The 17,151-nt window shown below is 38.5% G+C and overlaps 1 protein-coding gene across 1 annotated transcript; it reads left to right on the top strand.

Moving 5' to 3' along the window:
* The first annotated feature begins 1,031 nt into the window (after nucleotides 1-1,031).
* On the top strand, nucleotides 1,032-3,059 carry LOC145779670 (kelch-like protein 25). The gene has a single exon (XM_082591308.1). The coding sequence runs from the start codon at nucleotides 1,032-1,034 to the stop codon at nucleotides 2,703-2,705; it is 1,674 nt and encodes a 557-aa protein (XP_082447434.1). The 3' UTR covers nucleotides 2,706-3,059.
* The last annotated feature ends 14,092 nt before the right edge of the window (nucleotides 3,060-17,151 follow it).

Below are 17,151 nucleotides of genomic sequence, written 5' to 3'. Positions count from 1 at the left end.
GACAAGTTAGAGCTACTTGTCAGGCAAGGACTAGTCAGAGCTACTTGTCAGGCGAGGACTAGTCAGAGCTACTTGTCAAGTGAGGACGAGTCAGAGCTACTTGTCAGGCGAGGACTAGTCAGAGCTACTTGTCAGGTGAGGACGAGTTAGAGCTACTTGTCAGGCAAGGACTTGTCAGAGCTACTTGTCAGGCGAGGACTAGTCAGAGATACTTGTCAGGTGAGGACTAGTTAGAGCTACTTGTCAGGCGAGGACTAGTCAGAGCTACTTGTCAGACGAGGACTAGTCAGAGCTACTTGTCAGGCGAGGACTAGTCAGAGCTACTTGTCAGGGGAGGACTAGTCAGAGCTACATGTCAGGCGAGGACTAGTCAGAGCTACTTGTCAGGCGAGGACTAGTCAGAGCTACTTGTCAGACGAGGACTAGTCAGAGCTACTTGTCAGACGAGGACTAGTCAGAGCTACTTGTCAGGCGAGGACTAGTCAGAGCTACTTGTCAGGGGAGGACTAGTCAGAGCTACATGTCAGGCGAGGACTAGTCAGAGCTACATGTCAGGGGAGGACTAGTCAGAGCTACATGTCAGGGGAGGACTAGTCAGAGCTACTTGTCAGGCGAGGACTAGTCAGAAAGACTTATTCAGAAAAAGGCTAAGTTCTCGCTTGGCTCAAATGTACGCTTGAAAAGCCTAAATTAAACTGTATTCTGTAAAAGACTGTTGGATAGTTACTAGCTGCCTCAAAACTTCAAAATTATTCTTTGATAACTAAAACGACTCTTGATGTAAGTGATTCACAACCATTCGACACTATTCATGACATCATTGGTGATGAAGTCACACAAAAGCGGAACATTTATTGTAGCAAAAAAATATTAAATAAGTGGCTAATGTGTAAATTCGACATTACAACAATGTAGGTAGAAAATTTCGCATTGTATAATCTGCAAGTTAATTTTACTATTTATATTTAGGCTTTTTAATTCATTATTTGAAATAATTATTTAGTGTAAAATATTTTTATATTTTATTCAAAATGGCATTTAGTGTAAAAGATAGAACGAATGTAAAAGAGGTTTTAAGGAAACGAAAACCAACCGCTAATCTACTTCATTACGCTCACACAAACAAAGATTTGGGATTTTTCAACGATGTCCACATTTACGCCGGGAATCACAACTTCGAAGCCAACCGAATGGTGTTATCTTGTTATTCAAAGTTCTTTGAAAACTTGTTCAAGGCTCAAAACAATGGTCAATATCAGGAATCTGTACAGATTGAAAACATGGATGGCCCATCCGTGAAAGGCATCATCGATTTCATTTATTCTGGCAACATCAAAATTAACCAGGACAACGTTTGTGATTTGTTATCAGCGTCACATGTTTTGAAAATTGATGACGTCAAACAATTTTGCTTTGGTTTTCTCACTGAAGCTCTAACACCAGATAATTCTTTTGTCATGCTTGGCATAGCTAATTATTACGAAAACAATTCGTTAAAAACTCAAGCTGTTGATATTATTAATAAAAACTTCGATCAAGCTTCAACATCTGTTGAGTTCAATGAATTGACTAAAGATGAATTGGAGACATGCATCAAAGAGCAAGAGGAAAAGAACACAGCGATGACATCTCTCTACAATGCTGTGGTTGGTTGGATCAAGCACGATCAACAAAATCGTGTCAACAACTTTCCTGATTTGTTGCAACTCCTCAAACTTGATCAACTTCCATCTGAGTTTTTGGAAAATGTTGTGAAAACTGAAGACATGGTTGTGAACAATGTAACTTGTTCAAACATGTTGTTGAATGCATTGACTCATCACATGAAAGAATTGAAGTTGGAAAAGCATGACCGTGGTACCAGGATATTGAGTGTTGGTGGTGAAAAGACCTTGACCAAAGTAATTGAAGTTTATAATTGTTTGAATGAATGTGCAAAGAATTATCCTGATCTTCCAGATGGTCGATTTGCTGGCTGCTCTATGAAGTTGAATGATTATTTGTATCACGTTGGAGGAAAAACACCTGAAAACAAAGAAACTTCAACTGTTTGGCGAATGAATTTAACTGATCAGGAATTGAAATGGAAGGAAGTGAAGTCAATGAACAAGAAAAGGCCTGTAATGGGAGGAACTGTGTTTGATGGCAATCTTGTTGTTGTTGGTGGACGAGAACCAGGAGAATTCTATTCATCAGATTTCAACTCATGGCGAGACTTGCCTCCATTGCAACAAAGGAGGTGTGCTAATGCACTTGTACCGTGCAAAGATCGCTTATATGCCATTGGTGGGAGTTTTTGTGGTAATGAATGTTTCTCATCTGTCGAATGTTTGCACAGTGGTGAAACAAAATGGACGAACGTCAAACAAATGAAATCTCCACGAGCGGTGTTGGCAGCTGTCTGCTGTGAAGGTTTCATATTTGCAATCGGTGGGACATCTAGTGTAAGTAATGATACTCCACTGAAGAGTGTTGAAAGATACGATCCATCAAGTGATGAGTGGAGTTACGTGAGTGAGATGAATTTTCAACGATCTGATTGCTCAGCTTGTGTTTTGAAAGGAAGAATATTTGTAGTTGGAGGACTTGATGAAAAGAAACATGCAGTGAAAGAAATAGAATATTATGATCCACTGCTTGATATCTGGAAAGTTATTAGCAAAACTGAAGATGGGCTATATTGTCACTCACTTGTTGTAGTTTGAATGTATGACGTTTGTGCGAACAATTCATGACAGGTTATTGACATTTTGCTTTTCAACATCTTCCAACATCAATTTGAACTCTATTCAGCATTGATGACGTCACATAATTTCATTATCGCTGTTGAAGTGATGATAGTCGCTACTTTCTAAACAATATTTTATAAAACCATTGGAGTTTGCATCTGTTGTTACGTCTTAAATCACAGTTCATTGTTTCTATGTATATGCAGTGGCGTAGCTAGGGAATGTGACGGAATGTGCCGCCCGGGGCGGATTCAGGTTTTGCCGCCCCTTCAAGAAAATAATTAATTAAACTACCATTCAACGTTTTATAGGCAGAGAAAACTTTTTCTCGAACCGTAGAAAATTTCATTATCAGATCACCGCTTCAATGCGTGATGGAAATCTACAGATAAATCTGCATCAGGCATTGCAGAGTGCAAAAAACAGTGTTGCAGAACGCGTTTTCGAATATTAAATTCTCATCAGTGCAACTGCGTTTATGAATTGCATGCGGGAAGTGATTTTCTGATGTCTCTGGATTTATTAATATTCAATTGAACACTGAGAATATGTCCTTATAATGTTTGTAATGTATTGTATTGAGTTTAAATTTAACCGTTGTTATTGCGTTCATAAACGTAGTTGCACTGATGAGAATTTAATATTCGAAAACGCGTTCTGCAACACTGTTTTTTGCACTCTGCAATGCCTGATGCAGATTTATCTGTAGATTTCCATCACGCATTGAAGCGGTGATCTGATAATGAAATTTTCTACGGTTCGAGAAAAAGTTTTCTCTGCCTATAAAACGTTGAATGGTAGTTTAATCAATTATTTCTGAAAGTTCCTTGGTTTCATATTATCTTCAAGAAAAAGCATGTGAAAATAAAATTGCGTTTTTTTATCAGATTATAATCAAAATCAAAAATCGTGGTCTGAAAGTGCTGCCCCCAGACGTGCCGCCCGAGGCTTCAGTTTCATATTTGTCAATTTACGCAGATATCATCATTTAAAGATAGTATCGCATTTTTATCAATACTTACAAGTCTAACAGATATTATATTCGCTTGCCCACAATCAATCTTGCAGAGTTGAGCTATTCTTAAACCTTTATACTGTATTTGAAATGCAAATTGAATTCACCTCCAAGGAATGACTTAATGGAATATTGGATCAGCATCATGGTGTACAACCATTGCAGGTTGCTTTGAATTCTTATAAATCAGTGCGTTTTTAGCGCAATATATTGTTGAGACTGTTTTGTGATTCTACGTCTTGTTTGTAGAATATTTTTCTCATCCTTCTTTATGGTCGCGTATGCATCTGGGGCCGAGGGTCTATGCTTTTACGACTCAGATTCACGATGTTCCCGAACTAAGTAGAAAGGTTTAATTTAAAATTTAATTTAATTTCTTAGGTTTCTTAGGTTTAGGTTAAAATTTAATTTAATTTCTTTTACACCCAGCAGTTTGGTTTTAGACATAACCACTCCACGAACCAGGCTACTACACTGCTAACCAACAAGATCTACAAAGCAATGGAAAATAAAGAAGCAACCCTTGGCATCTTTCTAGATTTATCAAAGGCTTTTGACACAGTAAATCATGAGATACTTCTGACAAAACTTTATCACTATGGTATCAGAGGAACACCACTCCAGTGGTTTCGAAGCTACTTAAAGAATCGTTTTCAGACAGTAGAAATTTCTGGTAGTGTTTCAACTCCATTAGAGACAAAGTGTGGTGTGCCCCAAGGTTCTATTTTAGGCCCCCTATTATTCATAATTTACATTAACGACTTCCCAAATTGTTTAAATTGTACTGATTCTATCATTTTTGCGGATGACACAAATCTTCTGATGTCAGGAAAGAGTGTGGATAAATTGCATGAAGCGGCCAATACAGAAATGCAAGAAGTTGTCAAATGGCTTGTAGCAAATAAATTATCACTCAATGTAAACAAAACAAAATACATGGTATTTGATACTAACAGTTTACGTGCGAATAAGTGTAAGAAAATCTTAAGTATAAATGATCAACCAATTGAGAGAGTACAAATCATCAGTTTCCTTGGCCTGACTCTGAATGAAAATCTTTCATGGAAACCACACATGCAACATTTGCTGCAAAAGCTTCGAAGAAATTTTGGCATAATTACCAAGATTAGACCCTGTCTTAATTTGTCAAATTTGATCTGCTTGTACCATTCTTTAATTGAAAGTAACCTGAGGTATTGCATTACGACTTGGAAATATGGCAACGAAGGACTTATACGAAAACTTCAAAAAATCTGTGACAAATTTCATCGTATTTTCCGTCCCAACAATGATAGTTGTAGCAAGATCCCGATAACAATTGAGCAATTGTTCAAACTGGAAATTGGTGTTATCGTGTTTAAATTTCACAACAATTTACTACCAGATTGCTTCACCAACCTTTTTAAATTTGTCAAAGAGGTTCACAGCCTGTCTACAAGAAACCATGATAATGATTCTCTAAACATTCCATACTTCTCAAAAACGCTTACTCAACATTCAATAGAATTCACAGGTGCGAAAACATGGAACGAATTTCCTTCTTCAATTAGAAAGACTGATACAAAGTCACTTTTTATTCACAACCTAAAACAACATTTAAGCAAAACGGAAACGCAATAGAAAGACAACGTAGAAATGCTTTCTTGCATTCTTGTGAAGATTTTAGTGGAAATCCGAAATTATTTACAAAAGATTAGGCTAACCTAACAATAATATCGATTGCTTGTGCTGTACTTTTATGTTTGTAGATATTAACAGCATACGCAATACTCCATAATCAACACGACACGTCGCAAAAGGGGATGAGAGCTTCATCAATACCATCAGGACATCATCATCTACCAGCTCATCCATTCCATCACCCACCAGGACAAGAAACAATAATTTACACTGGATATCAAACCTCAATCGTCTTAGGCTACTGTGTGATGTGCAGTCTAACCATAGAAAGAGCTCAACACCTGCTCTCCTGGGCCACATTGAAACGGGCTTTTGCCTGAGGATGGGTTTATTTTATGTCCGGTTTTCTTTCTCCATCCTATTATTATTATTATGACTGCTCATCCACATCAATATTGGAACTGGCAAATTCAATCCACAACACTTTTCATTAGGCTGTCATTCATTACTACATGTGTGCTTCTCTGTTTTTGTTTTATTTTTTGCTATTTGTTTTTTTGGGTTTTGTGGCCGTGCTAACTACTGATATATAGCCTGCTAAATAATTGTTCATTCAGGCACGTTTTAAACCTTTCAAGGTCTTGCCATCTTTTCCCGTTCGTTAACGTGCTGGTAGGTTTATATCGATTTTTGTAGTTAGTATCTTTTTCGTCCCGGACGCGTTAATGACGAAAAATAAAATGATTGATTGATTGATTGATTGGTTACCAGAGAGCAGCCGGCAGTTTTTGTTTCTTTTTTTCTTATCCGTTACTATGAAACGATAATTCCAATTGTCTTTTCCTTTGTCTGTTTGAATACGTTATAAATTTTACTTTTAGTTGCATTTTGAAATCCTGTAATTTTTTGTATGTCATCTTCGCTGAATGATACTTGCTGTTCCCGACAATGGTTCACCTAATCAAACGTCATATAAAAACCGTTCAGGTCTACTGAATCTTAGCATATTACGTCATGGAATTTTTCCTAAAAATGAGCCAAAATTGCACCATCGTTCGTAAGACTTGTGTCAAACCTGTTTAAACATGAAACATGGCATCACCACCTTTGAACACCTGTTTGAATTGCGTGACAATGTCTTTCACTATTGCGTCACAGTACTGCGTACGTGAGTTTGAGATATTGATATCTATTCTGGTCATTCGTGAAATGGTTGCTTGAGAGTTAGTCGCACATTTAACTGTTTGCTTAGTGCTTGCTAACTGGACAAAAATTCCGTCTTTATCTAAGTAGTTTGTTCTGTAGTGACAAGTTTTTAGTGGTGTATCGCGTTGCACTCCATTTTCGACAGCTTTGAGGCTATTTTTACAGAAATACAATTCTCGAATAGACGTTTCCTGAAGAGTGTTTCTTTTCGGTCATTACATACAGACGAACGGATCTGGGAATCTTATGTTACAATTTTCCCACGAAGAGATTATGGTTTACCGCTGTGACCACTTGCAACTGTACTTGCTTATGTCATCACTTTGCTTACCAAACTTGGTTCTGTTCTCGTGCAGCAACAAACTCAGACAATAAACACCGCTGCAGTTGAAAGTCTGTAACAGTACTTTGCAAACTTTGATCTGTGTGATTGAAATTAATTGAAATAGCCTACGCTAAACACTTCTAATTTTATTGTCAGGGTTACAATCAACATAGACCCCAAAATAAGGACAACCGAATTAAATTTTCATGCAAAACCTTTTTGAACAAACCTTTGCATTTATATGAGCCATGATATATCACATGTCATAGTTTTTGCCAGAAACAATCTGTTTTAGCAACTCTTTGTTTGTAAAAAAAAACTTCGTGCATCTCACGACACCTCAGGTCTATTGGTTTGTTTTTACTTGCCGCAAGGATTTGATCGTCCTTTCACTATGCCAGTTACTTTCTTCCACTGAGCCGAAACTAGAGACAACACTTGCTTCACAAACGCTTCACTGACCGGAAGGGAGAAGATGAGGCTAACCAGCTTGTAGAGCAACAGAAAAGAGTCGTCTCCAATAAAGATCTTCACCCATTTGTCAGGTTCATCCTTGCTGATCACATCATCTGGAATCTTCTTCAGCAAAGCATTAACAGCCGAGATCTCATCGAACAACTCACCCTTGTTGCTATTGGCTGATCAATTTGCTTTGCCAAGTTCTTAACTTTCTCGTACTCAACTGTTTGATCTCTTAGCAGGGTCCAGTTGATGTGCATTGGATGCTTCTCAAATTGACACCACTTATTAATATTTTTCAAAAAAAGATAGAAGTTTTATAGTTGTTGAAAATAAGGAGTCATAAAGACAAAATAAGGAGTCAAGTCAAAAACAAGAACAAATCTTAGAAATAAGGACGGTATGGCAACCCTTCTTATTGTTATACCACAGTTAGTGTGAAATGCCCAGTTATTACAAGCGGTAGGCTCCTTAATATAGGACAGTTTTTCTTGCGAATCAGCTGATTTCAGTCATGCGACTCAGCACGTGATATTCAGACCGATCTACTCGAAAGATTTTTGATACAAAGAAAATTAAGTGAATGTATCGCCACAAGCAGCGTGGCCTAATGGGTTAAGGTTAGGGCAAGAGAATAGTCATTTCGATTGCGTGGATTCGATTATTGGAGGAAACAACATTAACCACATACGATATGCTGACGACACCGTTTTGATAGCCGACTCGGACGTAAAACTGCAGAACATATTAGATATTGTGTGTACGAAAAGCAAGATAATTGGCATGGAATTAAATAAAAAGAAAACAGAAACAATGGTCATAACAAAGAAAAAAGCAACCGAAACTCCTATTTGTAATTTATCAGTTAATGGAACAATTCTTAAACAGGTCCAAAAATTCAAATACCTCGGTACTATGGTGAATTGGGATGCAAGAGACGAAACAGAGCTCAACATAAGAACAGCCCAAGCAAAAGCAAGCTTCCAACAAATGAAACCAATTCTTTGCAATAAAAAATATCTCTTTCAAAACAAGATCTAGAGTTTTAAAATGCTATATTTATCCTGTTTTTCATTACAACTCTGAAACCTGGAATATTTCAACAAAAATGGCAGAAAAGATTAATGCTTTTGAAATGTGGTGCTTCCGTAGAATGCAAAGCATTTCATGGCTGGCAAAGAAAACAAATAAAGAAATTCTACACCAAGTGAGCCAAACCAGAACTCTGTTAAAAAGTATGAAAACCAGACAATATAAATTTCTCGGCCATGTAATAAGAAAGCAAAAACTGGAGCATCTCTCTTTAACTGGTAAAATTTTTGGAAACCGGGCACCTGGCAGACAAAGACAAACACATCTGGAACAATTTAACGACAAAACAGAAACAATCATCCACGCAACATACAATAGGAATATTTGGTCTAATTATTCATCTGAGGTCGTCGATGCCTGGTTCAGGCAAGGCAATTGAAGAAGAAGGATTCGATTCCCACCCTCTGCTATTGTTCTTTTTTCTTCTGCAACTGAACTGAGTGCAAGAAGGATCTTCATGACTGTAATCAATTGAGTTTATAAGGAAAATTGTCCTACCTTTCTTAACCAATGCGCCGCGGCGCAATGGTGGTAGCTGGTTCGCACGGAAACCTGTCCTATGTTAAAGTGCTTACCATTACAAGCAGCCACTAAATCAAAAGTTGCCAGATATTTCTAAATTTCCAGTCTACTTGCTACTGAAAAGTAGCCCAATCGTCAAAAGTGATAAAACAAGCCGAAATGTAGGTCATAATAGCCTATGACGAATTCGCACAAATATAATCAATATCGAAAAACAAATTTGATGAAAATGAACCAAAAAAAAACGTGATTGCTAAACTTTTCCGACGACTTCAAAAAAAAATTAGCCAGTTCCTTGAAAAAACAACGGAACTGGTAATTCTAAAACAAACCAGCGAACTAGACGCAATCACGCGAAGCAACTTTGCAAATGGGTAGGCAATTTAACGTACCACACTGTCTGAATTCATAACGCAATCATGCGTAACGTATGGTACTAGTGTTTCAGTCACAATTTTCCTTATAAACTCCATTGATTGCAGTTATTAAGATCCTTCTTGCACTCAGTTCAGTTGCAGAAGAAAAAATAGTATTAGCAGAGGGTGGAAATCGAACCCACGCAATTCTTTTCCCTAATTACCCATTAGACCACGCAGGTTGTGGCGATGCATTCAGTTAAATTTCTTTGTATTAAAACCTTTCGATAAAGAATATCACGTGTTGAGTCACATGACTGAAATCAGCTGATTCGCGTACCGGTATACGTTTTTTCGAAGAGTGTGTTACGTTAAAGTGCCTACCTTGCAAATGAAATGTGACAAGAGAGCAACACGGCTTCTAATTGGTCAGTTTTCGAGATAGGCACCAAATAAGAAACCTTTTGTAAATATGCTGCGGCCCTGCGTCAGTGGTTCAAAGCCTCTACGAGTATGTGAAACTGCCAGGATCAAGGCCTCATACAAGCTTTCCCAGTTTGAGGGCTAAGATTCAATCAATCTATTCAAACAAGACATTTATGTTATTCCGCATGTTTTTAAGTTACCACAAGATTGTAGGCTACGTAATAAATTTAAAATTTCACGATTAAAAAATAAATTTAAAAAATCTACGTTTATTTGCGCTAAACTGTGTTGTAGAGAGTCATGAAAATATAACAAGTAAACTACACAACATTAACAGATATTACCTCACTGGCAGGGAAAGCGTTAAACTCTTTTCTGGAAAGCCATAGCCTATGTGGAATGCTCTCATTACTTATACTTAGAGTCTAACCAAGTCAACAGAACTAGCAGCGAGATAATGAGACGGAGCTGTATTTAGGACGCTGCCCTTTCCCTATATGTGGCTCTCCAAATTGAACAAAGCAATAGTTGATGTTAGTTGTTAAATCTTTATCCTTTGACTGACAAAGTCTTGGTAGGTTATTCCTGGTAGCTACTTGTAGAGGCTTTTGGCACTGGGCCGGTTACCGAGATTGACAGAGTGAAGTTTCCGATTGTTGAAGTGTTGTTGCCAGGGAATTATTCCATCCATTAGGTGCCGCTGAATGGAGAGCAGTCCTTAAAATGCGTTGCTCAAGCGCACACTCCGAGAGTCGAACCAATGCCACTTGATCTTGAAGCTTCTTCGTTCACGAAGTCACGTGCAAACCAACTGAGCTATCGGGGCGGACGATGTTTTGCTATGTCAAATATAATCAAGATCTGGATTCTTGGAATCGAATCTTACCCGATTTGAGTGGAATTCGATTTAGAGCTGAGCAGGATCTGAAATCGGATTAGGCTATCCACATGCCACAACTCTCTTTAGATAGTGTTTAAATAACTTACCGTAGTAAAACTAAAATATAAACTGTATAAGTTCTATAACTGCTAAGTTTGTTGTATCAGTGGTTCCACTTGATGGTTCAGTTCAGATCAGTTGTTTTTCATTTCTGACCATCATATCAAAAAATATACACGTCAACATAGCAAAGGTCGAGAAAAGGGTAGAAGCGACAAAACGCGAATGTTAAAACGTGCTTGTGACCGAAGTAAGTTATTGAGTTGAGAAATTTGGCACAGTCGTAACACCTTCAGAAAAATTTAAGATATAAAGGGAAAATAAAAAAAAGAAAATGTTACAAAAAAAAACAACTAAAAATAAACAACATATATTTAGGATATAGCTTTATTAGCTTTAGCTGATGTATTTAAGATTTGTATGGACAGTTGGTATGAAGATCGGCCATGGTGCGTTATCAAGAGTGCTGATGGTCGTGAGGGGTACACGTCTTGATGCGTTTAGCTCATAGCAAAGAAGAGCAAGGCAGGCAAAAAAAAACCACAAAGAAATCCTACCACAGGCAAAGCCATTTCAAGCACAACGCACCAGGCCTTGCACGACTCACAAAATAGATAGGTTATAACTTGACGACATGAAAACAATGACAAAACAAACTAGCAAAAACAACATCATCATCTTGCGGAAATTCAGTTATACCCAGAGAATTATGTCTCGAAGATATCAAGCGTGCTTTGATATAAAGTTGCGTTGATAAAGCGATAATTTTATACCCCAGTCAGCTAAACTCGTCACCTCCACACCGATTCAACGTTAGCAACGTTGAATTAATGCAAAAATGACAGGCATCGCTACCTGGGATGTAGTAGTGGCATGTCACAGTAATATGAGAAATTTGGGTTAACGTATGTTTTACACGTTAAACCATAATAGAAGTAAAAAAAAACAATTCGGCATATTAGGCTACGTTAGAAAAATAGATAAACAAACAGACAATAGCATGACGATCCAGTCCAATATATTGATATAGGCCTAAAACAACTGGTTGGAGCACATGGCCACCGCTTCACTGAAAGATGGCGATTGGTCAAGGAGGATGGAAAAACTTCTGCAGACTCTGTAGAACTTCTGTGGACAAGAAACACTAAAAACTAAAACAAAACAAAAAATACTTAGATAGGATTATTTCAAAGAAGATTTAGCTTGTTCATTTTTGATTTAAAGCCTTTTACAGTTTTACATTCATTTCTAACCGGATTTCTAATAGTAGTTGGAAGCTTGTCCCAAACTGTTGGCCCTGCAGCGGACGCGGCAGTCAACACGCACGCTCATATATAGCCGTCAGAGAGGCGGCGACATTCCTGGGCATAACTGGCAAGGAATGACCGGGACACAAAGTCGTCTTTTCTAGCACCTTGTTTATCGACAGAACTTAACAGAGTAATGCTTGATCACAAGTAGAGTTCTTTAAGGCTGCGTTATTTATTAACTCGGCTTCTAACTTCCGAAGAACAGAATCCAAACACACCAAAATGAAAACACCGAACAACTAATAACTCCACTACCAAAACTTAGTTCAGCATACTGGCGCAGGGCCTCTGAGAGAAATTTTCACTAAGGGTACGAAGAGTCATTCCGGGCCCCCTCTCACTCAGGGCCCCTTTTGTCTTGGGCAAAAAGTGTGATGTTTGCTTAGGCGTAGCCCATGGCCACCTGGAGATGCGGCCTGATTTGTCACATTTTGCAGATTTTGATTACAGCTACTGCTAGTGTTTGACTGACATTTTCTGAGATTTTTTTACTTTTTGTTGTTTCCTTATGTTATAAAAGCTTTTTGTTGCCGTTGGGAAGCAGTAGCAAATGAGAAAAAGTAAGTTGAAAATCACTGAATCAGACTGTTATTGAAAAATTAACAGTCTGACTAAAATCTTCGAAATCAAATTTTCTTTGTTTTTCAACATCTGAGAATGTTAAAACCTATTATGTCATCTGGGGAAAACAGTAAAGAAAGTGTAAAAATATAAGTTTTAGAAAAATTTATCTAAATATTCTCCCAAAGTTAGCAAATTCTGAAAATTTCTGCAAAATGTGACAAATCAGGCCGTATCTTTAGGTGGCCATGCGTAGCCTATTACACACCACACAACATTTTACTGCAGAATTAGACATCTGTGCGCAATAGGCCTAATAGTAGCCTATCAGGCTGCAAGAAAACTATTATTTTGTGTTGTGCATATCATGTGATCTGTCCCTCGCCAATTTCTGTATCCTGCATTGAATTCGTGTGTCAGTTATTGATGGTGCTGTACTGCTGTTGAGAGGTGTCGCTTATTGTACATCTTTAATGTAAATTTTTTAAATTCATTTTTTTATTTCTCTTAGATGTAGGCCTATAGCTTATGATTATTTCTGAAGAGGACACTATGTGGTGTCGAAAACATTGGATTTAGTAGTTTTTTCATGTTTTTTTGTGTGTTTAATGTTAAATCCGTTAATGTTACTGAGTGTTATATTATGTGTCTGGTACAAGCCAAGCTCTCTACCAAGGCTCAAACATAACATCTTGTTAAAACATAATCAAGTTAATCATCTGACCAAACCTAACTACTCTTCATTAACTTTTGCATTCACCACATACCCAGCACTAGCAGAGGTGAATGAGAGAAGTCACTTTTTTGACTCCGGCTCTCGTTTTGCTCCGAAAGTATTCTCCGGCTCCTGCTCTTACTCCAAAATTCATTTTGAAGTGAAATAAGTTGTGAAACTACCTTTTTTTCAAATAACTTAGTTTTAAAAAAAAAAAAAAAAAAACCCTGCTTTTTCTCAAATCTGCTTTTGCTACGTTATGCCCTCCCCCCCGGACAGGATAATAACTAACTTTTATGATTTAATTTAGGGTGCTTTTTACAGAGCGTTTTTGCACGTAAAGCATTAAATTACCACTTTGGGCCCCTAATTGGCTCGCAAAACACTCGATTAACTTTCTGGGCCCTTTTGCTAGATTACGGGCCCCTAGGACTAAAGAATAACAACTTTTATGCTTGAAATCAGTAGTTTAAGATGGTTTTAACCAAACATTTTTGTCCGTAAACTATAAAACCACAGTTTCGGGCCCCCAACAAACACAAGCCTGGGCTCTCAAGGGTACGCCGTACCCTCCGTAGCCCCCTCTCATAGGCATTGGTTTTGAGTGAAACTGCAAACGCATGAGTAGACGTGGGATTGAATCAGCCCCGGTACTTGACATTGTAAGTTAGTAATAATTTTTTTTTTATGTCGACACAAGAAAAAATAATGCACCAAGTTTAAATATTACAATTGACGGAATGCTGGTCGAACAAGTCAAAAGCTTGCTTGGATTTGCTTTTATTCTCATCAGATGAACGTTGCAACTAGTGTTAGAACCGATAATTATTCTGATGAATACTCGAACTTTTCGGAGTTTTATATAAGTAAATAAAATCAGATTATTGGAGAAATAAAATTCCAATCATGGTTATTTGGTAATCTAAAACAAACTATCGGTTTAAACTTTTAGATTTTTGGAAATACACTTTCGTGAGTTTGCAGTTGAGAAGAATTTATTGCAGTTGTTTTGAATTGTTTTGGAAAAAGGAAAGGAAGTTCACCAACAGACGTCTGGCAACACAACAGCTTTCCAGTTTCCAGCTTATAATTGTTTTTACTACCAATCTGACCATGTGAGTTGTGACCACCAGACCAGCAATCCAGCATAGTAAAACATCCCTTCCTCACATGGAAATGGTCTATTAAAGGTAGAAGCGACATAACATAACTACTACTTCAGCAATTAGTGGAAACTTTGATCTGTCATATAACGGGATGACTTGGTCCGAACAAAGTTGCCAGATTGTCAGTGGATATTCTCCAAGTCAACTGTGCACAAACTTAAAGGTAGACATCTTTTCTGTACTTCCCCCAGCACTAGCAAGTACAATGGCGGGAAGTTGCAGAAACCTCAGTTTGCAAAGCAATGCTGAAAAGTTGGCAGCCTCGGGTGCAAACTAGTTTGTACCTTGAACCATTCGTACCCTGAAAAAATAGAGAGAAAAAATTAAAAAATGCCAAAGTCGCTGATCGCAGTTTCATCATCATCATAATCCATCTTCGGTTTGTTCCCCACTAGTGGGGGTGGCCGATTGTTTCCCCGCAGCAATTGTTTTAATCTCTTTTCTCCATTTCACCCTGTCCCTTGCATCTTCCTCACACAGTCCGACTTTTTTAAATTCATCCTTCACTTGTTATTTCCACGTTCTTCTTAGACGACCGCGTTTCCTCTTCCCATCCACCTTTAGATCTAGTGCCTTTCTAAAAAAACTTCCTTCCTCCCTCCTTATCACATGTCCATACCATCTTACTCCATTTGCCCTTGCCAGTTGGTCTATGGTTTCTCTCATCTCTAGCATATCCAACGGGTCCCACGAATTACCCATAAGCCCCATAAGTACCCATAAGTACCCATAAGCACCATAAGTCGCGTCGAATTACCCATAAGCCCCATAAGTCGCGTCGAATTACCCATAGGCACCATAAGTAGCATTGAATTACATAGAAGTAACGTCGAATTACCCATAAGCCTGTATAGTGTAGAGTGTAGTCTATAGCCGTCTAGAAGCCTAGTAGTCGGCTGCATAGCCGAGTGGTGATGAGCACGGGCTGGGCGTTCCAAAATATAGTTCGACACCGCTCAAGAGCAGGACACTTGAAGGCATGCCTAAAGGTGGACACGAAGATTGGCTTCGTTGCCTTCCCGTCCGCTTATGTGTAATCTGCAGTTTGCTGCAGCAGATGGAGTGTTTTGTCTGATAAAACACCTTAACATTGGGCAATTTTCCCTATGAACCAGGTGACTGCAGCATAGCAATCGTTCTCGCACTCAGCTAGAGACTTAATTCTTGCTTTGAACTTGATAATTAAAGAAAAAAAGAATAATGGCAGGGGTGGGAATCAAACCCGTGTCACCAAATTCAATAGCCTTTGCCTTAACCACTCAGCCAGGCAAGAGCTCGTAAAATCTTCGCTTAATTTGGTTTATATGGGTAATGTTTCGAGAACGTTTACAATATTATCAGTTTAGTTTGTTTTTATTTCTGACCATCACAACGAAAAAACAATATACGACAAACTTAGCAGAGGTCTATAAAAGGTAGAAGCGGCAAAACGCGGACGTTATAACGTGCATGATACCAAAGCAGGACAATCAGTTTAAGTGACACGATCGCAAGTCGCAACAGCGACTTGCAGATTACATATACGCTGACATGAAGGCGTAAGTAATTCCACGTTGCTTATGGGTAATTCGACGCCCCATAGGTCGCGTCGAATTACCCATAAGCCCCGTAAGTCGCGTCGAATTACCCAAATGCCCCATAAGTCGCGTCGAATGTACTTACGCCTCATGTCAGCGTATATGTAATCTGCAGGCTTTGGTATCGTGCACGTTATAACGTCCGCGTTTTGTCGCTTCTACCTTTTATAGATCTGTGCTAAGTTTGTCGTGTATTGTTTTTTCGTTGTGATGGTCAGAAATAAAAACAAACTAAACTGATAATATTGTGAGCGTTCTCGAAACATTACCCATATAAACAAATTAAGCGAAGGTTTCACGAGCGCTTGCGTGGCTGAGTGTTTAAGGCAAAGGCTGTTGAACTTGGTGACACGGGTTTGATTCCCACCCTTGCCATTATTCTTTTTTTTCTTTAATTATCAAGTTCAAAGCAAGAATTAAGTCTCTGGCTGAGTGCGAGAACGATTGCTATGCTGCAGTCACCTGGTTCATAGGGAAAATTGTCCAATGTTAAGGTGTTTTATCGGACAAAACACTCCATCTGCTGCAGCAAACTGCAGATTACACATAAGCGGACAGGAAGGCAACGAAGCCAATCTTCGTGTCCACCTTTAGGCATGCCTTCAAGTGTCCTGCTCTTGAGCGGTGTCGAACTATATTTTGGAACGCCCAGCCAGTGCTCCTCACCACTCGGCTATGCAGCCGACTACTAGGCTTCTAGACGGCTATAGACTACACTCTACACTATACAGGCTTATGGGTAATTCGACGTTACTTCTAGGTAATTCAATGCTACTTATGGTGCCTATGGGTAATTCGACGCGACTTATGGGGCTTATGGGTAATTCGACGCGACTTACGGGGCTTATGGGTAATTCGATGCGACTTATGGGGCTTATGGGTAATTCGACGCGACTTATGGGTACTTATGGGTAATTCGACGCGACTTATGAAGCTTATGGGTACTTATGGTGCTTATGGGTACTTATGGGTAATTCGTGGGACCGTATCCAACAATTCTTCAGTCCTTTTTTCCTTTCTCGTTCTAGTTTAATAGCACAAAGCCGAGGTCGCTGATCAGAGTTTCCCCAAAAAATTTGAAACAAACTTGTTGTTAGGGTTAGCGGAAACTGCAAAACCGGAAAAATATTTG

Source organism: Aplidium turbinatum, chromosome 11, assembly GCF_918807975.1.
Source record: "Aplidium turbinatum chromosome 11, kaAplTurb1.1, whole genome shotgun sequence".
NCBI classification, from domain to species: domain Eukaryota; kingdom Metazoa; phylum Chordata; class Ascidiacea; order Aplousobranchia; family Polyclinidae; genus Aplidium; species Aplidium turbinatum.
Note: the sequence above shows the minus strand (reverse complement) of the source record. Positions and strands in the feature narration are given on the sequence as shown.